This window comes from Nicotiana attenuata, chromosome 7, assembly GCF_001879085.1.
Source record: "Nicotiana attenuata strain UT chromosome 7, NIATTr2, whole genome shotgun sequence".
Classification (NCBI taxonomy): Eukaryota; Viridiplantae; Streptophyta; class Magnoliopsida; order Solanales; family Solanaceae; genus Nicotiana; species Nicotiana attenuata.
In genome coordinates this window covers 52,414,711-52,435,238 of record NC_031995.1, presented here as the reverse complement: position 1 = coordinate 52,435,238, position 20,528 = coordinate 52,414,711, and the positions used below count along the sequence as shown (strand labels likewise).

The following is a 20,528-nucleotide window of genomic DNA, read 5'->3' as shown; positions in this document are numbered from 1 at the left end:
GAGTTATCTGTATTGGGTTTGAGTCGAAATTCCAGGGTTTTGCATTTTGGGTTTAGAAGACTGCCGTTTACCCAAGTTTAGTCATTCCGCCACCAGTGCGTCACCGCCAGCCACCGGACTCGCCGCCGTTACTGATCTCTCCGACCCAACTCTAATAGAAAACCCCTAAACATCGTTCATATTTTCCGATTCTACACCCACATAACTCATTTATTTAGTTTTGAAGCTCAAACTGAAACATTGCAGAACATGTGGTACCTATGCGTCTTCTATCATAGATTACTTGACTACAGGAAACCTGAAGTTGAGTCTTTGGCTGAGCTTTTTGGTGCTTTCAGCAAAGAAGAGCCAACAAACAATGGTGACTTAAAAAGCAATGGCAGTAATTCACTTGAATGGAAGCTTCCAGAACATCACCACCCTGACTCGCCTTTTCACTTAGTTAATCTTCCTTCTGAAGAAATCGCCCGTAATGTTGCAAATCGAAGTAAGCCCGAGGATTATGCACAACTATTTATTTTAATTTTTTGTTGAACTCTGTATATGTAGTTCGAGATGGGAGGCAATGATGTTTCATGCTAAAAAAGATGAAATTGCGATGCACAATCAATCCTATTTGTGTTTTTCATTACTAAAACTAACAACATTAATTCTCCGCCTTACTGTATTTAGAATAATAGTTATTCCTTTGGTAGTCACATTCCTGACTTAAGTCTTTTTATTGGACTGGATTGTGCACCCTGGTTTACCAGGGACAAGGACTAGACTATAGAAGCCTACTTAAAAAGATTTCGGGTTTGCCTTTTCATTTCATACCTATCATTTGCTGCGTAATGGTTGGCATCTACACATCGTACTTTATCACATCTAATGAAACCCGGTTATTGTTGTCATTTTCCTTTTCACATTGGCGTGTAATCCACCTAAGCTAATTATCAATACGAATAAGCAGCTACTCATTAGAAAAATAGGCGAATCATTTGTGAGTTACTTCTTGGTACCCTTTCGAGATTGAATTTTTTGGGTTAATTGCTCTCTTCCATTTTATTAAATTTATTGTTCTGAACTTCTCTCTAAGTTTAGGTTTAAAAGAGATATATGTTAAATGAATGCCTCTTAATTTTGAGGATGGATTCTCCACTTAGAGTTGATATGGACTTAGTTAAGAGCAGAACACCATAGAAACAAGGGATCCATATAATTGATACCAACTCATTAGGATTAAAGCTTAGTTGTTCGTATGGGGCATAGTTGCTTAGTTAAAGCTTATTAGGGGCTTACAATATGGTATTTGAACCATGGAGATTTAGAAACTCTTGGCATCTATTTATCTTTACAAAGGTAGGAAGAGTATTAGATATTTTCCAAGTAAAAAGTAATTGACTATGTGATGTAGGAGGCTTTGCCTTATGAAATGCTTGGCGTCTGTCTATGCGCAATGGTTGGAGGAGTAGCTTAGGTTAACAACATATTGATGAGTCTGTCATGCAGGTATTCTTGTAAAAGGAATCTTTGAACTCTGGGGAGAAGGAAGTAGCCTTGAAGAACTAGAAGAGTCTATTATAAAGTATCCTGATGAGCGGAAGCAGCCATACCTGACATCTGATAGCACATTCAAGATTGCTGTTGACACCTTTGGGAAGGCTATCAGCTTTGAGGAGCAAAATGAGCGTATTCGATCATTCTCCTACATCCCTTTCAAGGTGCATCCTTTATTTATTTATTTTTTTGGATAAAGAAGGTACATACTTATTATTCTGGAGTACATTTCAGGACTCAATCTGGAAAATTTGGCTGCTCGAACAGTAGAAACTAGAAAGTAAAGGGGCATTAAAAAACTGATATTAGCACTTTCTCCTCCTTTCTTTTCATAGGCAGAGCATTTATGCTTTTCTTCTTGTTTCCTTATATCTACAGTATCAGTGCTGGGTAAAATTTTCAAATTTTGCCCCTTCATCAAGATTATCCCCTTCTATTTTGTTCCACCAAGCGAAACTTTATTTAGATTTGATCCTATTATTTGCTGCACTTACCATCATCTACATTACCTTCTTTTTGTTCACCATTTGATAAAATTATATTGTGCGGGATATGATTGTTGCTTCTAAATGTGATGATATGATTTGATATTGTGGTTTGTCCTTTCAATTATGACATTGTCTGAACTTGATTATCCCTGTTTGGTGCTCCCAGGGCTTTGATATGGTGGTAAGAGCGCAACAAATGATGTGTGGGTTAGTCACACATCACTGGTTCTAACCCTACCGCAATCAAAGCCTGGTATTTAAGTGGAGAAGGGTGGAGGGGTGGGCCCATTATACACGAACCGTGCACCACTGGCCCTCGGCTATTCTTTGGTTATTAAAAGAAATCCCTGTTTGGTATAGAAAAGAATTTTGTCCCTCGTATATGCCTTTTGTGCTCTTGCTCCCTATCATTTCCACCTTGCACATTAAAGCTTCAACATTTTGTTAGCATTTCCTTTTTCTTTAATTTTTTTTCTTATTATAATTGTATTGCTTATTTATTGAAGCCAAATCCCAAATTACAAAGAAGACAAAAAAGGGAAACAATCCTGAAACGGAGGGGTGGGGGCAATTGAATGGACTAAAGAAGAAGAGTTGGTATGGTTTGGGGTGGGGCGGGGACAAGGAGTGAAGGGTGGTGGTCATTCAGATTGGGGGAAAGGGATGGAGAGAGACTGCGGATTGGGTTGTTGCCAGTGGTGAGACAGAGAACAGGGAAATGGAGGTTGATGGAGGGGCGGGTATAGGGAAAGAGAGCGTGGAGGGGGAGAGAGAAGGGGTGGTAGGGCGACAGTCGACACAAGGAGAAGGATTGTTGTTGGTAGGGGCAGAGCAGAGAGAGGGATAATGCGTACTGGTTGGTTAATGGATGAGGGTGAGAATAGGATTTGTTATCTTTTTAGTTTTTCTTTTCTTTGGTCTTTTACTAAATAAGGCATTCAAAAGGGAAAAGAATTCTCAAATTTAAAAGGAAAAAGGAAAATGACTAGTCAGAAACTAATGGACTTATTAAGATTAGAGAAAAGAATCTTAAAGACAAACAATTGAAGATTTAATGCTTAAGTTGAACAATAGAGTGAACTAAGGTGGAGATAGCATGTAAATGAGGAACTAAAATGCATTTTGCTCTTAGATATACTACATTAAATTCATGGAATAGCTCAGGCTTAGAAGATATGGCATGTGGATTTACTTGTTTCTGTTTGTTTGGTTTCAGGGCCGGGTGAACTTAAAAAATCCTGATCATACATTCTGGCTCATAGAAACGGACAATTATGGTTCTAGTAATGGACTGCCACCCATCGTGGGAAGGAAAGTCTTTTTTGGTCGAGAGATTGGTGCTGCTGATAGGAAGCTTTTGCCGACTTATCAGTTAAAAAGTCGTACTTATCTTGGTCCGACTGCCATGGATGCCGAGATGGCATTCCTGATGGCGAACCAAGCACAGGCCAAACCTGGGAGGCTTGTCTATGACCCTTTTGTGGGCACAGGAAGCATTCTAGTTGCAGCAGCCCATTATGGAGCAATGACGATGGTTAGTGACTTAGTGTTTCTATTTTTGCAGGAACTTTGAGCGTACATTGTTTTTCTCCAGTTATTTTACTATCACTAATTGGCTTTTCAGGGTGCAGATATTGACATTCGGGTAGTGCGTGATGGGCGTGGTCCAGATTGTAATGTCTGGAGCAACTTCAAGCAGGTTTGTGTGGATTGGTGCTTTTAATTTATATGAGATGCCAGTTTTTTTCTTATATAATAATTGCTATATTTGATCTTATCATCTAGTGTTTTGGAGTTATAATTTGATTTGGTATCCTTCTATGCTAAACTTATATCTTTATTGCAGTATGGATTGCCAACGCCTATTGCTTTATTAAGGGCAGACAACAATCTTCCTCCTTGGCGTTCAGGATTGAAAGAGGTAGCCTTCTTTGAACTTATATGGTTTTTGGTGTCTGGCCCTCTTGTTTTCTTTCTTGCAACTTCTGTTTCTTCCTGCTATAAATTAGATTCTGTTTTCATTATAGTCCAGCATTGACCACTGAGTTTTGGTTTGTCCCCTCCTTAATTTTTAAGGATGGGCAAAGGGCTCCAGTGGCTAAGGCTGTTAAGTGCAAGAGGAAAGGCCACAAATTTGTTTTGCAAATTGACTTGATATATGCGTATATGCTTTCTCACAGTAAACTATCACCTAGAAATTATACACCTCAAGAGTACCATATGGCTTCTTTGAGCATTGGTCAAAATGCAAAGTCGTAGTCAATAGATGGGGAATGATCAAAGAGGACTCAACTCTATAGCTAACAACATAAAAGATATAACTGTCATTCCATTGCCTTTGCAAGAAGTCATATCCCAGATCCAGCCACAATTGACTTGACCAGAGTTAACTTTCTTTGAGCCAGGAAATCAGAAGTTCACAAAGTTTAATGAATCATATCAGATGATTTATGTTGATGCTCTTCCTCATGCAACAAGAACCTGATAGTGGAGAAGTTATTTTCTTCATGTAGAGATGAAAAAACCATAATGATTCTCGACAAGTATTGGATTACTTGTGGCCTGCCACGGATCTTCTGACAATAGGAATATAAATTAATATAAGGTCTTACTAAAATCAGAGACTAAGGTGTAGTTATTGCTGTTGTTATTGTTGCTGTATCGGTATATTTTAGTCGAGGAAAGTGTTTGATTCACTTTAGCTGTGCAGTTTGTTCTTGTCTTAGCTTTAATAAGTCGAGGTTTAGTAATTTTCTGAGAGTTCCAAAAGTAGTTTGAATTTTACAGTTTAAAGTCATGTTCAGTAGTTTTTTTTGGGTCTCATCCCTTTATTTTGTTTTTGTTGACTGTTATATTTCATTTTCTAGGTTTTCGATGCCATAATATGTGATCCTCCCTATGGAGTCCGTGCTGGAGGACGTAAATCTGGTGGCAGGAAGCTTTTGAAAGGAGTAATTGATCCATATACCGTTCCTGATGACAAAAGAACAGGCCACATACCATCAACTGCTCCTTACAGCTTAGTGGAATGTGTGCATGATTTGCTTGACCTTGCTGCTAAGATGCTCGTGATGGGTGGCCGGCTTGTGTACTTTTATCCAGTATTAAGAGACAACGAGTCAGCTGATACTACTTTTCCAGAGCACCCCTGTTTCAAATTGGTTGCTACCTCAGAGCAGATGCTGAGCTATAGGTACAGCAGGGTACTACTAACCATGGTCAAAATTGGACCATATACTGAAGAAATTGAATCAGCAGCAAGGATCAAACATTTGGAGTTCAAGGAAAATCATCTGAAGTGGTTAGAAGAAGGTAATCTTCATTCAGCAGTTTTTAGTCCTGCCGACATTCACCTCAAAGAGTCAGGTGATACAAAGATTAGTAAAGAATCAAAGGGAAAATATAGAGGCAAATATGTCTAGACCAAAACTGACATCCAGATTTTCATGGGGCAGTCAATCAACTCTAATTTTCTCAGACTGTTAGCATTATGTATCTAAGTGTTGGTGACGAGAAGTTAACCACCCTAGATAATTAATCCTTCTTGGAGATACTCGTGCTACTATTTAGTCTGTTTGCTAGGAGATTGTATAACAGTTGGAACTGATTATCAGTTCTTGATACACATCAGATGTACTCGACTGTTCCCTGGGTGCATCTACTTTATTAAGCTTACTGCCTGTCCAAGAGGTGTATTGAGCAAAAAATTTCGACAACTTCATCTAGTTTAGAAACATCTGACATCTGGACTTGTTGACTCTTGATCAGTTAGCATATATTTTTTCTTTCCTGAGTTACCTCATTTATTCAGCCAGCCAAACTTTGACATAACCAATGATGTATTTTAGTGGTTTCTGGAAGGAACCCATGTGCAATACAACTGCAATTGGTTGTAGGGTAACAAATGTTCTTGTTTTGGGAAAATTCCAATAGCAATTACTCCTACTTATTAACATGACCTTACAAATGTTATATTTGCATATATTCTGTGGCGATGGTCATCTATACATCGTCTCATTATCATATTAGATGCAGCCGTGCAGTGATTGAATTTGAAATTCTGTTAACTATTTGCTAATTTAGTCATAAGCAGGCATATATGAGGACTCAAAAATAGAGAATCTCTTGGTAGGGAGTATTTTATCTGCTTTGTAGGTCTATCTGGTGCAAATTTGGATTAGCCGGCTAGTGAATTCCGAGTACTGGATGCCTAAAAGAACGTCGGACAGAGTAGGCATTCTTGAAATTTCAGAAGCAGCAGCAACTCATTTTCCTTTGGCATCATTGTGTTTCTTCTCGATGGCTATTCTTCTAACAATTCAACCTCATTTTCCTTTCTTTTCTTGAAGACTTTGAATGTCAATGGACATCGTAAGGTCTCCACTTCTAATGCTTAACAGATTTGTTACAGTAGATGCTCTGATCTGCAATAGATCGATACCGTTTAAATATTATGTGAAGTGGACATCCATTTAATTTATGATAGGACTTAGATTCAAACTCGCATACTAGGCAAGTTATGATAATAAAACACGAGCGCTTACACTAAAACCCGGTTACGTGTAACGTGTTTTCGGATGATGAAAGATATATGAGAATCAACGAAGAATGTTCCCATTTTTTATAACGAGTCAAGCTCATGCAACCAAGCTAATGAAAGCTACGGCCTATCATTCCCGACTCGAAAACGAGAAGTTTTATTTTGTGTCTCACACAACTTACATTAGTTGTGTGAGGCTCCTTTTTGTCTCACAAATTTGTGGACCCCTATCTTACACTTCTGGGTCCACAAAAATCTGGGTCCACAAAACTGTGAGACAAAAAAGATAGCTCATAACTAGTGTCAGTTGTATGAGACACAAAATAAAATTTTTCCTCGAAAACGTGTACGACGTCACTTTCGATGTGTAGTATCCTACTATATATTGTTCGGCAACAGCGGCGCCGAGTTAAACAAGTAAACATCGAATATAGTAGTAATAACTTAACATTTTATGAATATGCATCTTACGTTGTCAAATCACATGCAACATTTCTCTTTGTTATTTCTGTTGGCTACTTGGTTTATATTTATATTTATATTTATACAATATATAAGAGTGGAGTGAGTGGAGTTACATGTTTTCGTGACTCAAAAACATATTCTAATTTAGTATCTCAGGGTTATGATCTAATAGTAAGTAAAGTGGAAAACAATGTTTCGGAAAATTAGCAATCAAGTTTCAACAGAGACAAAATAGTATTAAGTGATTTCTTCCAATTTGTTCTTTGATAGGCAGAGTTACCCGCAGTAATCGAGCTGGTAAGAAATATCAAATATTTGATGGATTAATTGAGAGTGTACAAACTAACTCCTATTTGAAGAAAAAAAAGGAGCTTCTACTTTAACCTTCTGGAGGTTTTGAATGCTCTATAATATGTCAGTATACCGTATATGAGTGGAGCATGTGCTGTGAGTATATGTATTCAAATTATACGCCTAACAGCTTGTTTGGATGGTTGTTCCCTGTTGTATCATATTGTATTGTTATTCCAAAATAATATTTGTTTTGATTGTTTCATTAAAATTGGTTGTATTGTATTGTTAAATCCATTGTTCCGAAACAATGAAAAGTCCCCTTTTTAAACCAACCGATTTGGTGTGGAGGGATTGTTTCTTATTTTTCTTTTCAATTATGCCCTAACTTATTACTCCACAATTTTATTTTACCCTTTACCTTTTTTTCTATTTTAGCTCCAAATCTCCAATCTATAACCTACTTTGCTTTTTTCCAAAACTTCTGACACCAACGTTAAAGGTGTTTTGCCGCCTTCTGTTTTATTTTTTCTCCTAATTTGCTTTTAACTCAATTCTAATTAGCTGTGCTCTTTTGTTTTGCCTTCTTCTGTCTCGCTCCTTTGTTATGCTTTCTTAAGGTGTTTTGCCTTCTTCTGTTTTATTTTTTAAAATTATTTTTATGAATATTTTTATTAAATTTAATATTTAAACAATTGAGGGTATTTTAGTCAACTTATTAGTTACAGTACAGTACGATACAGTCAAACCAAACAGCAAAATATTATTTAACAATAACAAATGATACAATCTATCCAAACATTGTATTTATAAAACAATACGATACAATACAATACAATACATTATAATAAAACGACGGGGAACAATGATCCAAACAAGTGTAAGTTCCTGAGACTCTTATGTAAACGATATTTGCAATTTAGGCTATTATAATTTTATATTATAACTTCCTTTGAATGGGCTATGAATAGGAAAAGAGCGAGGAAGAAGAAGATTTGGTGTGATCTAGACCATTTATTCAAGCAGTGGGGGATGGAATTGATAAAATTTATTACATACGCAGAGCCGTCGCACAAATTAAATAAGGAACGTACTTTCATCCATAGTTGTTCAAGTGTTGTAGAGTCGTCTTGAAAAGTTGTGACGAAAAAATCTAGGAGCCTTCTAGCCTGTGCCTATTGTAGGATGTCACAATCGTATTTATAGGTAGGCTAGGGACTATTAAGCAAATACTTTAACCCTAAGGACTTCTCTTTAAATTATAATTACTCTAGGACTCCTAATATATGGTAATTTCTTTGCATCAAAGAAACTACCATATATGCATAACTACAGAATATTATCTGATATATTATTTCCTTTGGGGAGACAAGGTAAATAATTTATTACCTTATATTTGGGCCACACTAGAAGTCTCTAGAAGAGACAGTAAATTCTAACATTCTCCCACTTGGCCCACATATTAAAATCAGATAATCCTTTATGAGAGATAAACATACAATATGGCCATAAACTTTATCACTCAACCAAAAGTTATGCAACAATCACTTTAACTAGAACATATCATTACATGAATCATGGCGGTCATGCTCTTAAACAAACAATTCCTTCCATATATTACAATGTACAATATGTTCTAACAAAGTGTCAACAACATTATGAATGAACTTAATATAAGTCATTCAGAGTCCAACATTATTGATCCAATGATCATAAAATAATACATGAAAAACCAAAAGTGTGCACTGTCATGTATATCAAAATAAACATAATGTCTAGACAAACTGTTAGAGAGTAAAACAAGACTAAATTGAGCTATTAAGCCCCATATGAGTTACATGATCCTTGAAAATATTAGCCGGCAGACCTTTAGCCATAGGATCAACAATCATCAAAGTAGTACTAACATGCTCAAAATTCACATCTTGCTTCTTCACATAGTCTCTAACCATCAAGTACTTTATGTCGATGTATTTGCTTCAGCTGCCACCCTTGTTGTTCTTAGAAAAGAACACTGCAGCTGAATTGTCACAGAAGATTCTCAATGGCCTTGAAATGGAATCGACAATCCTAAGGCCGGAAATAAAGTTCTTCAACCATAACGCCTGTGATGCAGCTTCATAGCATGCTATAAATTCAGCTTCCATAGTGGATGTTGCAACAATTGTCTACTTGACACTTCTCCAAGACACAGCACCTCCAGCAAGAAGGAAAATGTATCCTGAAGTAGATTACTGGTATCTTTGCATCCACCCAAATCAGAGTCTGAATATCCAATCACTTTCAATGAGTCAGAGTATCTGTATGTGAACTTAAAATTCTTGGTTCCTTGCAAATATCTCAAAGTCCTTTTACCAGCTTTGCAATGGTCAAGACTAGGGTTACTTTGATATCTGCCAAGCATTCCTACCCCAAAAGCAATATCAGGTCTAGTATAGACCTGTGTATACATAAGGCTCCCAACAAGCGAAGCATAGGGAATGTCTTTAATTTGCACCTTTTCCAACGCATTTTGTGGACATTGATTCAATGAGAATTTGTCAACTTTAATTATGGATGCTGTTATAGGTGAACAGTTCTTCATCCTGAATCTTTCCAGAATTCTTTCATTGTAGGCCTTTTGAGACAGCCCAAGTAATCTTTGGGATCTGTCTCTGTGAATCTCTATGCCAATGACATAAGAGGCTTCACCTATATCCTCCATCTCAAAATTCTGGATAAGGAACTATTTAGTTTCGTGCAACAACCCCAAATCACTACTTGTAAGCAAAATGTCATCCACATATAGGACTAGAAAAACGTATTTGCTCCCACGTATCTTAAGGTATATACACGATCAATGATGTTCTCTGTAAATCCAAATGAAGAAACAACATTATGAACTTTAATATACCATTGACGGGAAGCCTACTTTAGCCCATAAATGGATTTATTCAACTTGCAAACAAGGTGACTTTTGTCCTTATCACAAAATCCTTCAGGCTGACACATGTATACCTCCTCTTCAAGATCTCCATTCAGGAAAGTTGTTTTCATATCCATTTGATGTAACTCTAAATTAAAATGAGCTACTAATGCCATGATTATTCTCAATGAATCCTTCTTTGATACCGGAGAGAAGGTTTCATGATAATCAATGCCTTCCCTTTGAGTAAAACCATTGGCTACAAGTCTGGATTTATATCATTCGATATTACCAGATGAGTCTCTTTTAGTTTTAAAGACCCATTTGGAACCTATAATAGAGGATCCCTTTGGTAATTCGACGAGATCCCAGACTTTATTTTTAGCCATAGATTCTAACTCTTATTTCATGGTATCATACCAAAGTGTGGAGTTTTCTCCACTCATGGCTTTTGAAAACGAGCATGGATCATCTTTAAGTCCAATATCATAATCAGACTCTTGGAGATATACAACATAGTCACTAGAAATTGCTGGTTTTCGAACTCTTGAGGATTTTCTCACTCTCACTGGTTCAGGCACTTCTTCAGTGGGTTCAAGTAAAGTGGGTTGATCTTCATGTGGCACATCAAGTGGTGGTGGCTCTTGAACTTCTTGTTGTTCAGATAATTCATGAGAATTTTTCTGAGCAACATTCAAGTTCCCAATATATAAAGATACCATAGGTGGTTCCCTTATTTCTTCCAATTCCATCCTTTGAGTCAAGCTACTCCCACTTTCTTCATACTCCTCAAGAAATTTAGCATTTCTAACCTCAACAATTTTAGTAGAATGAGAAGGACAATAAAACCTAAATCCCTTAAAGTTAACCGCATAGCCTATAAAATAACCGCTTATTGTTCTTTCATCCAATTTTTTTAGTTGTGGGTTATAAACCCTCACTTCAGTTGGACACCCCCAAACGTTTAAATGATTTAAATTAGGTTTCCATCATTTTCATAACTCGAAAGATGTCTTGGACAGCCTTGGATGGAACCCTATTTAAAATATACACAGCAATTTTTAAGGCTTCACTCCATAAGGATAAAGGTAAACTTGATCTGCTAATCATGCTTCTTACCATGTCCATTAATGTCTGGTTCCTTCTTTCTGCCACACCATTTTGTTGTGGTGTTCCTGGCATGATATATTGAGCAATTATACCTTCACTTTCAAGGAACTCAGCAAATGGACCCTTAACTTGTCCCTTATCTGTGTACCTACCATAATATTTTTCACCCCTATGAGATATTACAATTTTGATCTGAGCACCAGTTTGTTTCTCTACTTCTGTTTTGTAAACTTAAAAGCATCAAGCGCTTCTAATTTGTTAAACAGAAAATAGAGATATATATATCTTAAATAGTCATCAATAAATAAGATAAAATATCTCTCACCATTCAAGCAAGAGGTAGGAAAAGGTCCACATATGTCTATATGTATGATCTCAAGCAATTGAAAACTCCTTTTGGCACCTTTAGTTGATTTGTTGGTCTGCTTACCTTTTATGCAGTCCACACAAGTCCGAAAGTCAGAAAAATCAAGAGCTTTAGAACTCCATCATTAACCAACCTTTTGACTCTATCAATAGAGATATGTCACAATCTCTTGTGCCAAAGACTTGATGAGTTCTCATTGATAATACATCGCTTAGTGCCAATTTCTTTGCCATGCAAAGTTAAAACATTGCATTCAAATGTGGGGTCTAGCTCAAGTTTATATAAATTTCCATTCAAATTTCCAAAACCAATTACTTTATTATCTTTCAAAAGTTTCACAGAAGGATAATGAAAATTCAAATCATATCCACTAATCGATAGTCCTGAAAGAGAATTAAATTTCTAGAATAATCTGGAACATAAAAAGTATTTTCTAAATCTAAGTGAAAACCATCCTTCAAAATGAGCCTATAAGTCCCCACACCTTCCACACGTGAACGCGTCCTATTGCCAGAATATATGTATTGTTAACTTCCTATCAGCTTCCTATGAGTTAGAAAGCCCTGCATGATTTTGGCAATGTGAATTGTAGCACCAGAATCAATCCACCATGTATTATCAGAAACTTCAGTAAAATTAGATTCATAACATATAAAGGTAAAATTACCTTTCTTCTTAAGCCATTTCTTGTATTTCAGGCAATCATTGTTCCAGTGTCCCTTCTTCTTACAGAAACGATAAGCATCTTTGTCAAAGGTGCTTTTCTTCTTCATAGGAACACTTTTGCCTTTCTTTGCATTTCTCTTACTAGGGGTCACCATATTAACACTTTCAGGTGTCTCATGCTTCAACCTCTCTTCTTCTTGAACACACATGGTCAAGAGTTCATTGATTGACCATTTATCCTTATGTGTGTTACAAGAAATCTTGAACGGACCATACGCAGGAAGTGAGTTAAGAATGAAATGCACAAGAAATGATTAAGACATATCAACCTCAAGGGACTTGAGTTTAGCAGCAATGTCTCTTATCTCCATAATGTGCTCAGGCACTGTACGACTTCTATCAAAAGTCATACTTGAGAGCCTCTTCATAAGGGTGCTGGCTAAAGCCTTGTCAGAGCTTACGAATTGTTCATCAATTGCCTTCATGTAAGCTTTGACCTTATTGCTGTTAGGGATAAAACCCCTAATGCTTTGGCTGATGTGGGCTTTAATAAGCATTAAACTTAAGCGATTAGATCGCTCCCACCGCTCATAATCAGCCTTAGCCGCTGGCATACTTGATTCCGTGGGAATAGGTGGTTCATCCACACGGAGTGCCAGGTCCAGATCCGAGCACCCTAAAGTGAGAAGGACTTTCTCCTTCCATTCAGCATAGTTGTCACCAGAAAGCATTGAAATTCGAGCATTCTCATTAAAAATAGTGGTAGGAAAAGCTGTAAAAATTGCAAAATAAGGATACACATACATAAGCTATAAAGAACAATCCATCAAAAGGTGAATCGAGTAAAATACCGATTCTTAGTAAATTCTAGACCTTCCTGTGGGTAGAGGTTGCAACCCATGCATAGAATTTACTAACTTTGTTAGACTACTAAACCAAAATACATAAAAAAATTATCCGTACCTGTGGGCATAAGATAATTTTAACTTAAAGGTTTACTATCTCATTCCAATTAATCTCACCAAAATGGTTACCTCCATGTAGGGCCGGGTTACCATTTTAATAAGATAACTGGATTAAATAGATGTCATTATAATTTTAATCACTAAACTTTAATTTCTTTTATATCAAGTACTCAAGACGCCGTGGCTACTTCTAAGTACATCACATAAAAGAAAACTCAAATGACATCTCAAAATAATTAACCATAATTAATCAACTTAAACAAGATGTTGATTATAATGGGCATACTGGATATAACCATAGCATTATATAATACTCCAAGGTAAATTCTTATAACTAATATTGTAAGAACTTAAACAGTAGTATAGTCGTAAAACATAACAACAACAACAACAACAACAACAACAACAACAACAACATACCCAGTATAATCCCACAGGTGGGATTTGGGGAGGGTAATGTGTACGCAGATCTTACCCCTACCCTCGGCTCTATAGTCGTAAAACATAATTTTGTTTAAATTATGTAACTACTCCCTTTCTCACAATTTAAAGACAAAACCAAACAGACTGGTAAAATATATGAGAGGGGAACCTTCCATGCATTGAATAGAATCATGGGCTTTATAACGTACACAAACGTGATAACCAAAAGCATTTGTGATCATCATAACTATTAGTGCAACAGAGTACGGAAACTAATAGTAAGTACTAACTTGAACCAGACTCCGTTACTATAAGCATAATACATCCCATATTATTTTGGTTACCAATGAATTAAATATTCTTCTTAATTGATTAGAGAATATATATGAAACTCCATGATATTACAAATCGGCAAAGTAACGTCAGAAACGACATAACTGGCAAAAACCATTATTAGAAAAATAGTGGTCGATATTACAACAACAACAACAACTACCCAGTAAAGTTCCACATAGTGGGGTCTGGGGAGGGTAATGTGTACGCAGACCTTATCCTTGCCCCGATAGAGGCAGAGAGGCTGTTTCCGGTAGACCCTCGGCTCAGAAAGACAAAAATAAAGTAAGAAAAAAAAAACAAGAGGAGAGAAATCATTAGTAACTCCAGTGGAAATCGTAATAATAACAGAAACATAAAAACCGAAAGATGAATGACATGCAATAACAGTAACCCTAATCTAAGGCCCGGGGCTAAGACAAACAACAAGAATAGTGTGGGTCCAACATAAACTGCAAGCCATCTAAGACCAACCCTAATCCAACCCCGCCTCACCCCCGGAATGAAGTAAGGAAAGTTTTACTACCCCTATCCTACAACCCTAATGCGTGACCTCCAGGCCTTCCTATCAAGGGCCATGTCCTCGGAAATGTGCAGTCGTGCCATGTCCTGCCTGATCACCTCTCCCCAATACTTCTTAGGTCTCCCTCTACCTCTTCCCGTACCCACCACGGCTAACCTCTCACACCTCCTCACCAGTGCATCGAGGCTTCTCCTCTGCACGTGCCCGAACCATCTGAGCCTCGCTTCCCGCATCTTGTCATCCACAGGGGCGACGCCCACCTTCTTCCGAATATCTTCATTCCTAATCTTGTCTATCCTAGTGTGCCCGCACATCCACCTCAACATCCGCATCTCTGCTACTTTTATCCTCTGGATATGAGAGTTCTTAACCGGCCAACACTCTGCCCCATACAACATGGCCGGTCTAACTACAGCTCTATAAAACTTACCTTTGAGTATCGGTGGCACTTTCTTGTCACACAAGACTCCAGATGCAAGCCTCCATTTCATCCAGCCCGCCCCTATGCGGTGAGTGATGTCCTCGTCGATCTCTCCGTCCCCCTGAATCATCGACCCAAGGTACTTGAAGCTATCTCTCTTGGGGATGACCTGTGGCCCAAGCCTCACGTCCCCGCCTACATCCCTCGACTCAGCGCTAAACTTGCATTCCAGGTACTCTGTCTTAGACCTGCTCAATTTGAAACCCTTAGACTCGAGAGTCTGTCTCCAAACCTCCAATCGCTCGTTAACACCGGCCCTCGTCTCGTCAATTAGAACTATGTCGTCAGCAAATAACATACACCATGGCACCTCCCCTTGAATATGGTGTGTTAAAACATCCATCACCAAGGCAAATAAGAACGGGCTAAGCGCTGAGCCTTGGTGTAATCCCATAACAACCGGGAAATGCTNCTTACTTCGAATTTAATTTCTATTTCAGCGTTCATCTCTGATGTAAGGCGACACTCTTACGTCCGTGGTTAGATCTTATTCACTCCGAGCATCATAAGGCAAGTTATATCCTTGAGGTGATGAGCTTTTCTCCGTGGCAATAGTGATGTGGATATCACTTACGTCCGGAGTGGGCAAATTTGTGTAAAGTAATTTGAGCTTTTTGCTTATATTTTGTTTAATATCTTTATCATCGCTTGCTTGGTTATATGCTACGTATACAGTACCTATTTTGATATTAATTTTCATCCTTATTATCTTAATAAAGGATTATAAAGTGGATAACATTGTTAGATCCACTTAAACTCCAGCAGAGTTTGCAAGAAATATATAACCACCAGAAGTGGTTATGTTTTGTATATCTCATTGTAACTAAATTTTGTTAACCACCAGAAGTGGTATGTGCCTATAACCACCAGAAGTGATAATTTAGGCTTTCAATGGTTACAATTGAAGATAAGCTAGAGAAAATTTCTCTATATTACTTGCATGCCTCGATTTGCTCCTGAAGTAGCATTATCTTAAAAGAGGTTGAAGCATCACACGATTTGGTGTGATTAATGCATGTTCAGATAATTATCTTCTATTTCCTGAAGGATGAGAACTTTTGATAAATATTAATCCATTCCCCGAAGTGAATGTGACAATATTAATAAAGCTCGTAAATATGAACGCGCTTTTGATATGAATATATTACAATTCACCTCCAGAAGAGGTAATATGATTGAGAGAATATATACTCATTTTTTCGTATTTTAAATTTACTCCTGAAGAAGTAACACAATTGACATTCTCTCCTGAAGCAAGAAAATATTATGAAATTGTGTCTCTCTGTGCTTAAACAAAATAATAAGCTATTCAAAGTTATTCTTGACGCATATTTTCATTCCCTGGAGTGAATGAAGAAATACCACAACTCATGTCCTCATAGGAGCCCTTCATGCTCGGGTACCTTTGTAGAAGAGGTAGAATAACAAAGGATATAAATTTTGTTTTTGTGGCATAAAAATCATTGTCGCACGTACCCGTTGTACGTAAAATATCAAGGAAAATTTTATTAAATATCATTCCAAGGAAAAAGTATTCTTGTAGAATGCTTTCTACTACAACCACATTAATATGTTATGGTTAGTTATCGAGTTCCCCGAAGGAAATAACAACTTATGTATCTTTCCCTGAAGGATGTAATGACTATGTGGTTGCCGCTTTGATATAAAATATTCAGATGCTAATGGAGTTTCTCCTTGAAGGAGATATTTGTCACAAAGTTGGTGGTAAAAATACTGAAATTCTTAATTTCTTATATTTATAAATTTAGAATTATCTTTATATTGTTAATTTGATTATGATTTTCTCTCATGACACCAGAAGTGTCTGAGCACTATTTGGTAGTACATAATTTATCAACAACTCCTGAAGAGCTAACTGTTTGTCTAGAAGACACATGACACCAGTAGTGTCTGATAAATATTAAATTGTGGATAATAAGTGAAGGCTCTCGAAGAGTTTATGTACAAATATGTCATTCATATTATATGATTATGGTCAAAACATATGTTGTAGTAAACCTGAAGTTTACTAATACAAATGACTATCATATTGAGACTACAAATGATTGGGAGATTGAAAATCTTCATGTTTCCACAATCATAGGGGGTAAAATAATATGTATGTGAGAAGTTACCCGCCTTATTCTTTAATTTGTACTACATCATATATCACAGTAAACCAGAAGTTTACTAATACAAAAGCAGCTACAGTAAATCAGAAATTTACTTATACAAAAATAGTCACAGTAAATCAGAAGTTTACTAATGCAAAAGTTTGTGCCATAGTAAAGAAGAAGTTCACTAAGAGATAGCACATGTCATCATAAACTTGAAGTTTTCATTTGCCATTTTTAAATGAGCTATTTGAGAATTCTGATAAGCATATACTGAAGAACCAGAAGATTCTTCAAGAATTCTCTTGTGCTGCTTGTTCTCATAATAAATTGATTATACCGGCTAAAGTTGGGACTAAACCCCTGAATTCTGAAATATATAAAAGGTGAATATGGGCCCATTCACTTGTCATGTGAACCACTTATAGATGCATATATAAGATGGTTACATGTATGTTTATTGTCAACCTGCAGTTTGGCATTTGAGATTGCTTTTCTCAATTAAGAGCATAACTTTCAGATTATGAAATCAAGACAGTTCATCTTGATAATGCTGGTTTATATCCAAGCTGGTTTAGCATTGAATACCTCCTACTAATGGCTAAACTATTGCTTATGAGCACAAAGCTTCATATGTTGGTCTACGATATTATAAATTGCATACAGCAACACTTGTATGCATCAGACCAACAATATATGATAAAGTCCTCCCCTCATAATTGGTTTAGGATCAGATTTCAAATATTTTTACTTTCTTTTGATGTGTGGTATATGATTAATTTTTCTACCATAATACACAAAGATATGTTTCCCAAAGAAGATTGGAGATATATGTTAGTTTTTCTAACATTTTGGGGATGGAATAAACAACTGAAAAATATGCTATATGAATCGAATTATCATTAATATGATCCTCACTTAGAAGATAATTCAAGTCAAATGCCAAAAACATTTGCTGATCCAAAATTTAATATCATATTTCAGCTGCAAATGCTCCTATTAAAATTAAAGTCCCTGAAGGATAGAGTTTACTATACGCATGAAGCGTGGTAGACCAATCGGTTCCAAAGGTAACAATCCTTGAAAATGATAGGAGTAAATGATCAAAATGATCATAATAAGGAGCAAATAAGCTCTAGAAGAGCCCACGACATAATATTTCATGAAACTTCAGAAGAAGTTCAGGTACCTGAAAATAACGAAAGTAATGAGATCTCAACAAGTTATGTCGTTTAGGAACCGATACAAAATGACCGTCGACGATATATTTGATACAATATAGCGCACAATATTGTAAAAGATTGTGAGGATCGGACCTGTAGTCACTGAAGATGTCACGCTATTTAAATGTAAGTTATAACTTATATGACTCATTTGATTAATTCTATATGAAGATCCCTGAAGGATTTAAAATGCCTAAAGCATATAGTTCAAAGTCTCGAGAAATGTACTCGATCAGATTACAAAGGTCTTTGTAAGGTTTAAAGGAATCTGAGCGCATGTGGTATAATCGCCTCAGTGAATATTTGCTGAAAGAAGGTTATGTAAGTGATGTTATTTGTCCATGTAGTTTTTATAATGAAAATGTCATCAGAATTTGTTATACTTTCTGTTTATGTTGATGACATAAGTCTTGTTGGAACTCCAGAAGAGCTCCAAAAGGCAATTGAATATCTTAAGAAAGAATTTGAGATGAAAGATCTTGGAAAGACAAAACTTTGTCTTGGTCTGCAAATTGAACATTTAGCAAACAAGATCTTTATCCATCAATCTGCCTATACAGAAAGGGTCTTAAAATGCTTTTACATGGACAAAGCGCACCCATTAAGTACACCAATGGTTGTTCGATCACTTGAAGTGGATAAGGATTTGTTCCGACCTCCAGAAGAGGATGAGGAACTCCTTGGTCCCGAAGTACCCTATCTCAGTGCAATTGGTGCACTAATGTATCTTGCTAATGCTACTCAAGGCCTGACATAGCATTTTTCTGTTAATTTACTAGCAAGATATAGTTCTTCTCCTACACGGATTAAGGATCCGTTCTTACCTCCAGAAGAGGATGATGAACTCCTTGGTCCTGATATACCCAAGTCTCCGCACTGTACTCTTTTTCCCTTGCAATGCGTATTACTAAATATGTGTACTCTTTTTCCTTCACTAGGATTTTTTCCCACGGGGTTTTTCCTAGTAAGGTTTTAATGAGACACATTATCTTTTAATGAACATCCAAGGGGCAGTGTTATAAATATATATATATATATATATATATATATATATATATATATATATATATATATATATATATATTCATTTAGTACTCCGTTGTAAATAAGCTTCCTGAAGAAGCTTATCATTTCGGTACTCCGTTATGGATAACTATTACCCCCGGCAAAAGATTATCTATATCTGGTACAGTAGCAGCTTACAAGCAACTTACAAGAAGCTAACACAGCAGCTTGCAGTAACAGCTTACAAGCAGCTTACACAGCAGCTTGCAGTAGCAGCTTACACAGCAGCTTGCAGTAGCAGCTTCCTTTCTTCTATAAATAGAGGAGATTTCAGTTCATTATGTACATCAGTTTGAAGTTGAATAATATCAATCTCTCTCTATATACTTGTCTTTGATTTCTTTACTTTAAAGTCTTTATTTTATAACAAATTCAAATATGTTCGTAATCAACAGCAATAAATACCGAACAACACAGCTAAAGGCAGGCTCTGATACCACATGATAAAATTTATTACATACGCAGAGCCGTCGAAGCGGAAATTAAACAAGGAACGTACCTTTAGCCATAGTTGTTCAAATGTTGTAGAGTCGCCTTGAAAAGCTGTGACGAAAAAACCTAGGAGCCTTCTAGCCTGTGCCTAGTGTAGGATGCAAGACTGATGGAGTCACATGCGTATTTATAGGTAGGCTAGGGACTCTTAGGCAAATACTTTAGCACTAGGGGCTTCTCCTTAAATTATAATTACCCTAGGGACTCATAATATATGATAATTTCTTTCCATCAAAGAAACTACCATACATGCATAACTACAGAATATTATCTGATATATTATTTCCTTTGGGAGACAAGGTAAATAATTTATTACCTTATATGTGGGACACACTAGAAGTCTCTAGAAGAAGAGACGGTAAATTCTAATAGGAATAACAAATTTTCTCCTTCTTTTCCTTTGAAAAAAATGAATAAGTTATGTACTCTTCTTTCCAATACTTTGTAAGAATGACTCGAAATGTTTAGTAAGTAAGACTTCAACTTTGAGAGAAATGATAAATTAAATTAGGGATTTCTATTATATGGTATCGAGAGA

At 36.5% G+C, this 20,528-nt stretch overlaps 2 protein-coding genes across 2 annotated transcripts; one reads left to right on the top strand and one right to left on the bottom strand.

Annotated features, from left to right (window-relative positions):
- LOC109229092 (tRNA (guanine(10)-N2)-methyltransferase homolog) lies at positions 1-5,913 on the top strand. Its single transcript, XM_019394413.1, has 6 exons — positions 1-487; positions 1,492-1,703; positions 3,244-3,561; positions 3,652-3,726; positions 3,874-3,948; positions 4,895-5,913. The coding sequence occupies exons 1-6, from the start codon at positions 250-252 to the stop codon at positions 5,447-5,449; spliced, it is 1,473 nt and encodes a 490-aa protein (XP_019249958.1). The 5' UTR covers positions 1-249; the 3' UTR covers positions 5,450-5,913.
- LOC109230042 lies at positions 12,686-20,007 on the bottom strand. Its single transcript, XM_019395578.1, has 2 exons — positions 19,998-20,007; positions 12,686-13,143 (listed from the first exon to the last, which is right to left on the bottom strand). Exons 1-2 carry the CDS (start codon positions 20,005-20,007, stop codon positions 12,686-12,688), a joined length of 468 nt encoding a protein of 155 aa, XP_019251123.1.

What these genes read in the sequence shown, in the direction of transcription:
- LOC109229092 (XM_019394413.1), top strand. Translation starts at nt 250, where the DNA reads ATGTGGTACCTATGCGTCTTCTATCATAGATTACTTGACTACAGGAAA. An exon ending in ATTATGGAGCAATGACGATG is followed by an intron (nt 3,562 to 3,651) that starts GTTAGTGACTTA and finishes TTGGCTTTTCAG; the next exon opens with GGTGCAGATATTGACATTCG. An exon ending in GGCGTTCAGGATTGAAAGAG is followed by an intron (nt 3,949 to 4,894) that starts GTAGCCTTCTTT and finishes TTCATTTTCTAG; the next exon opens with GTTTTCGATGCCATAATATG.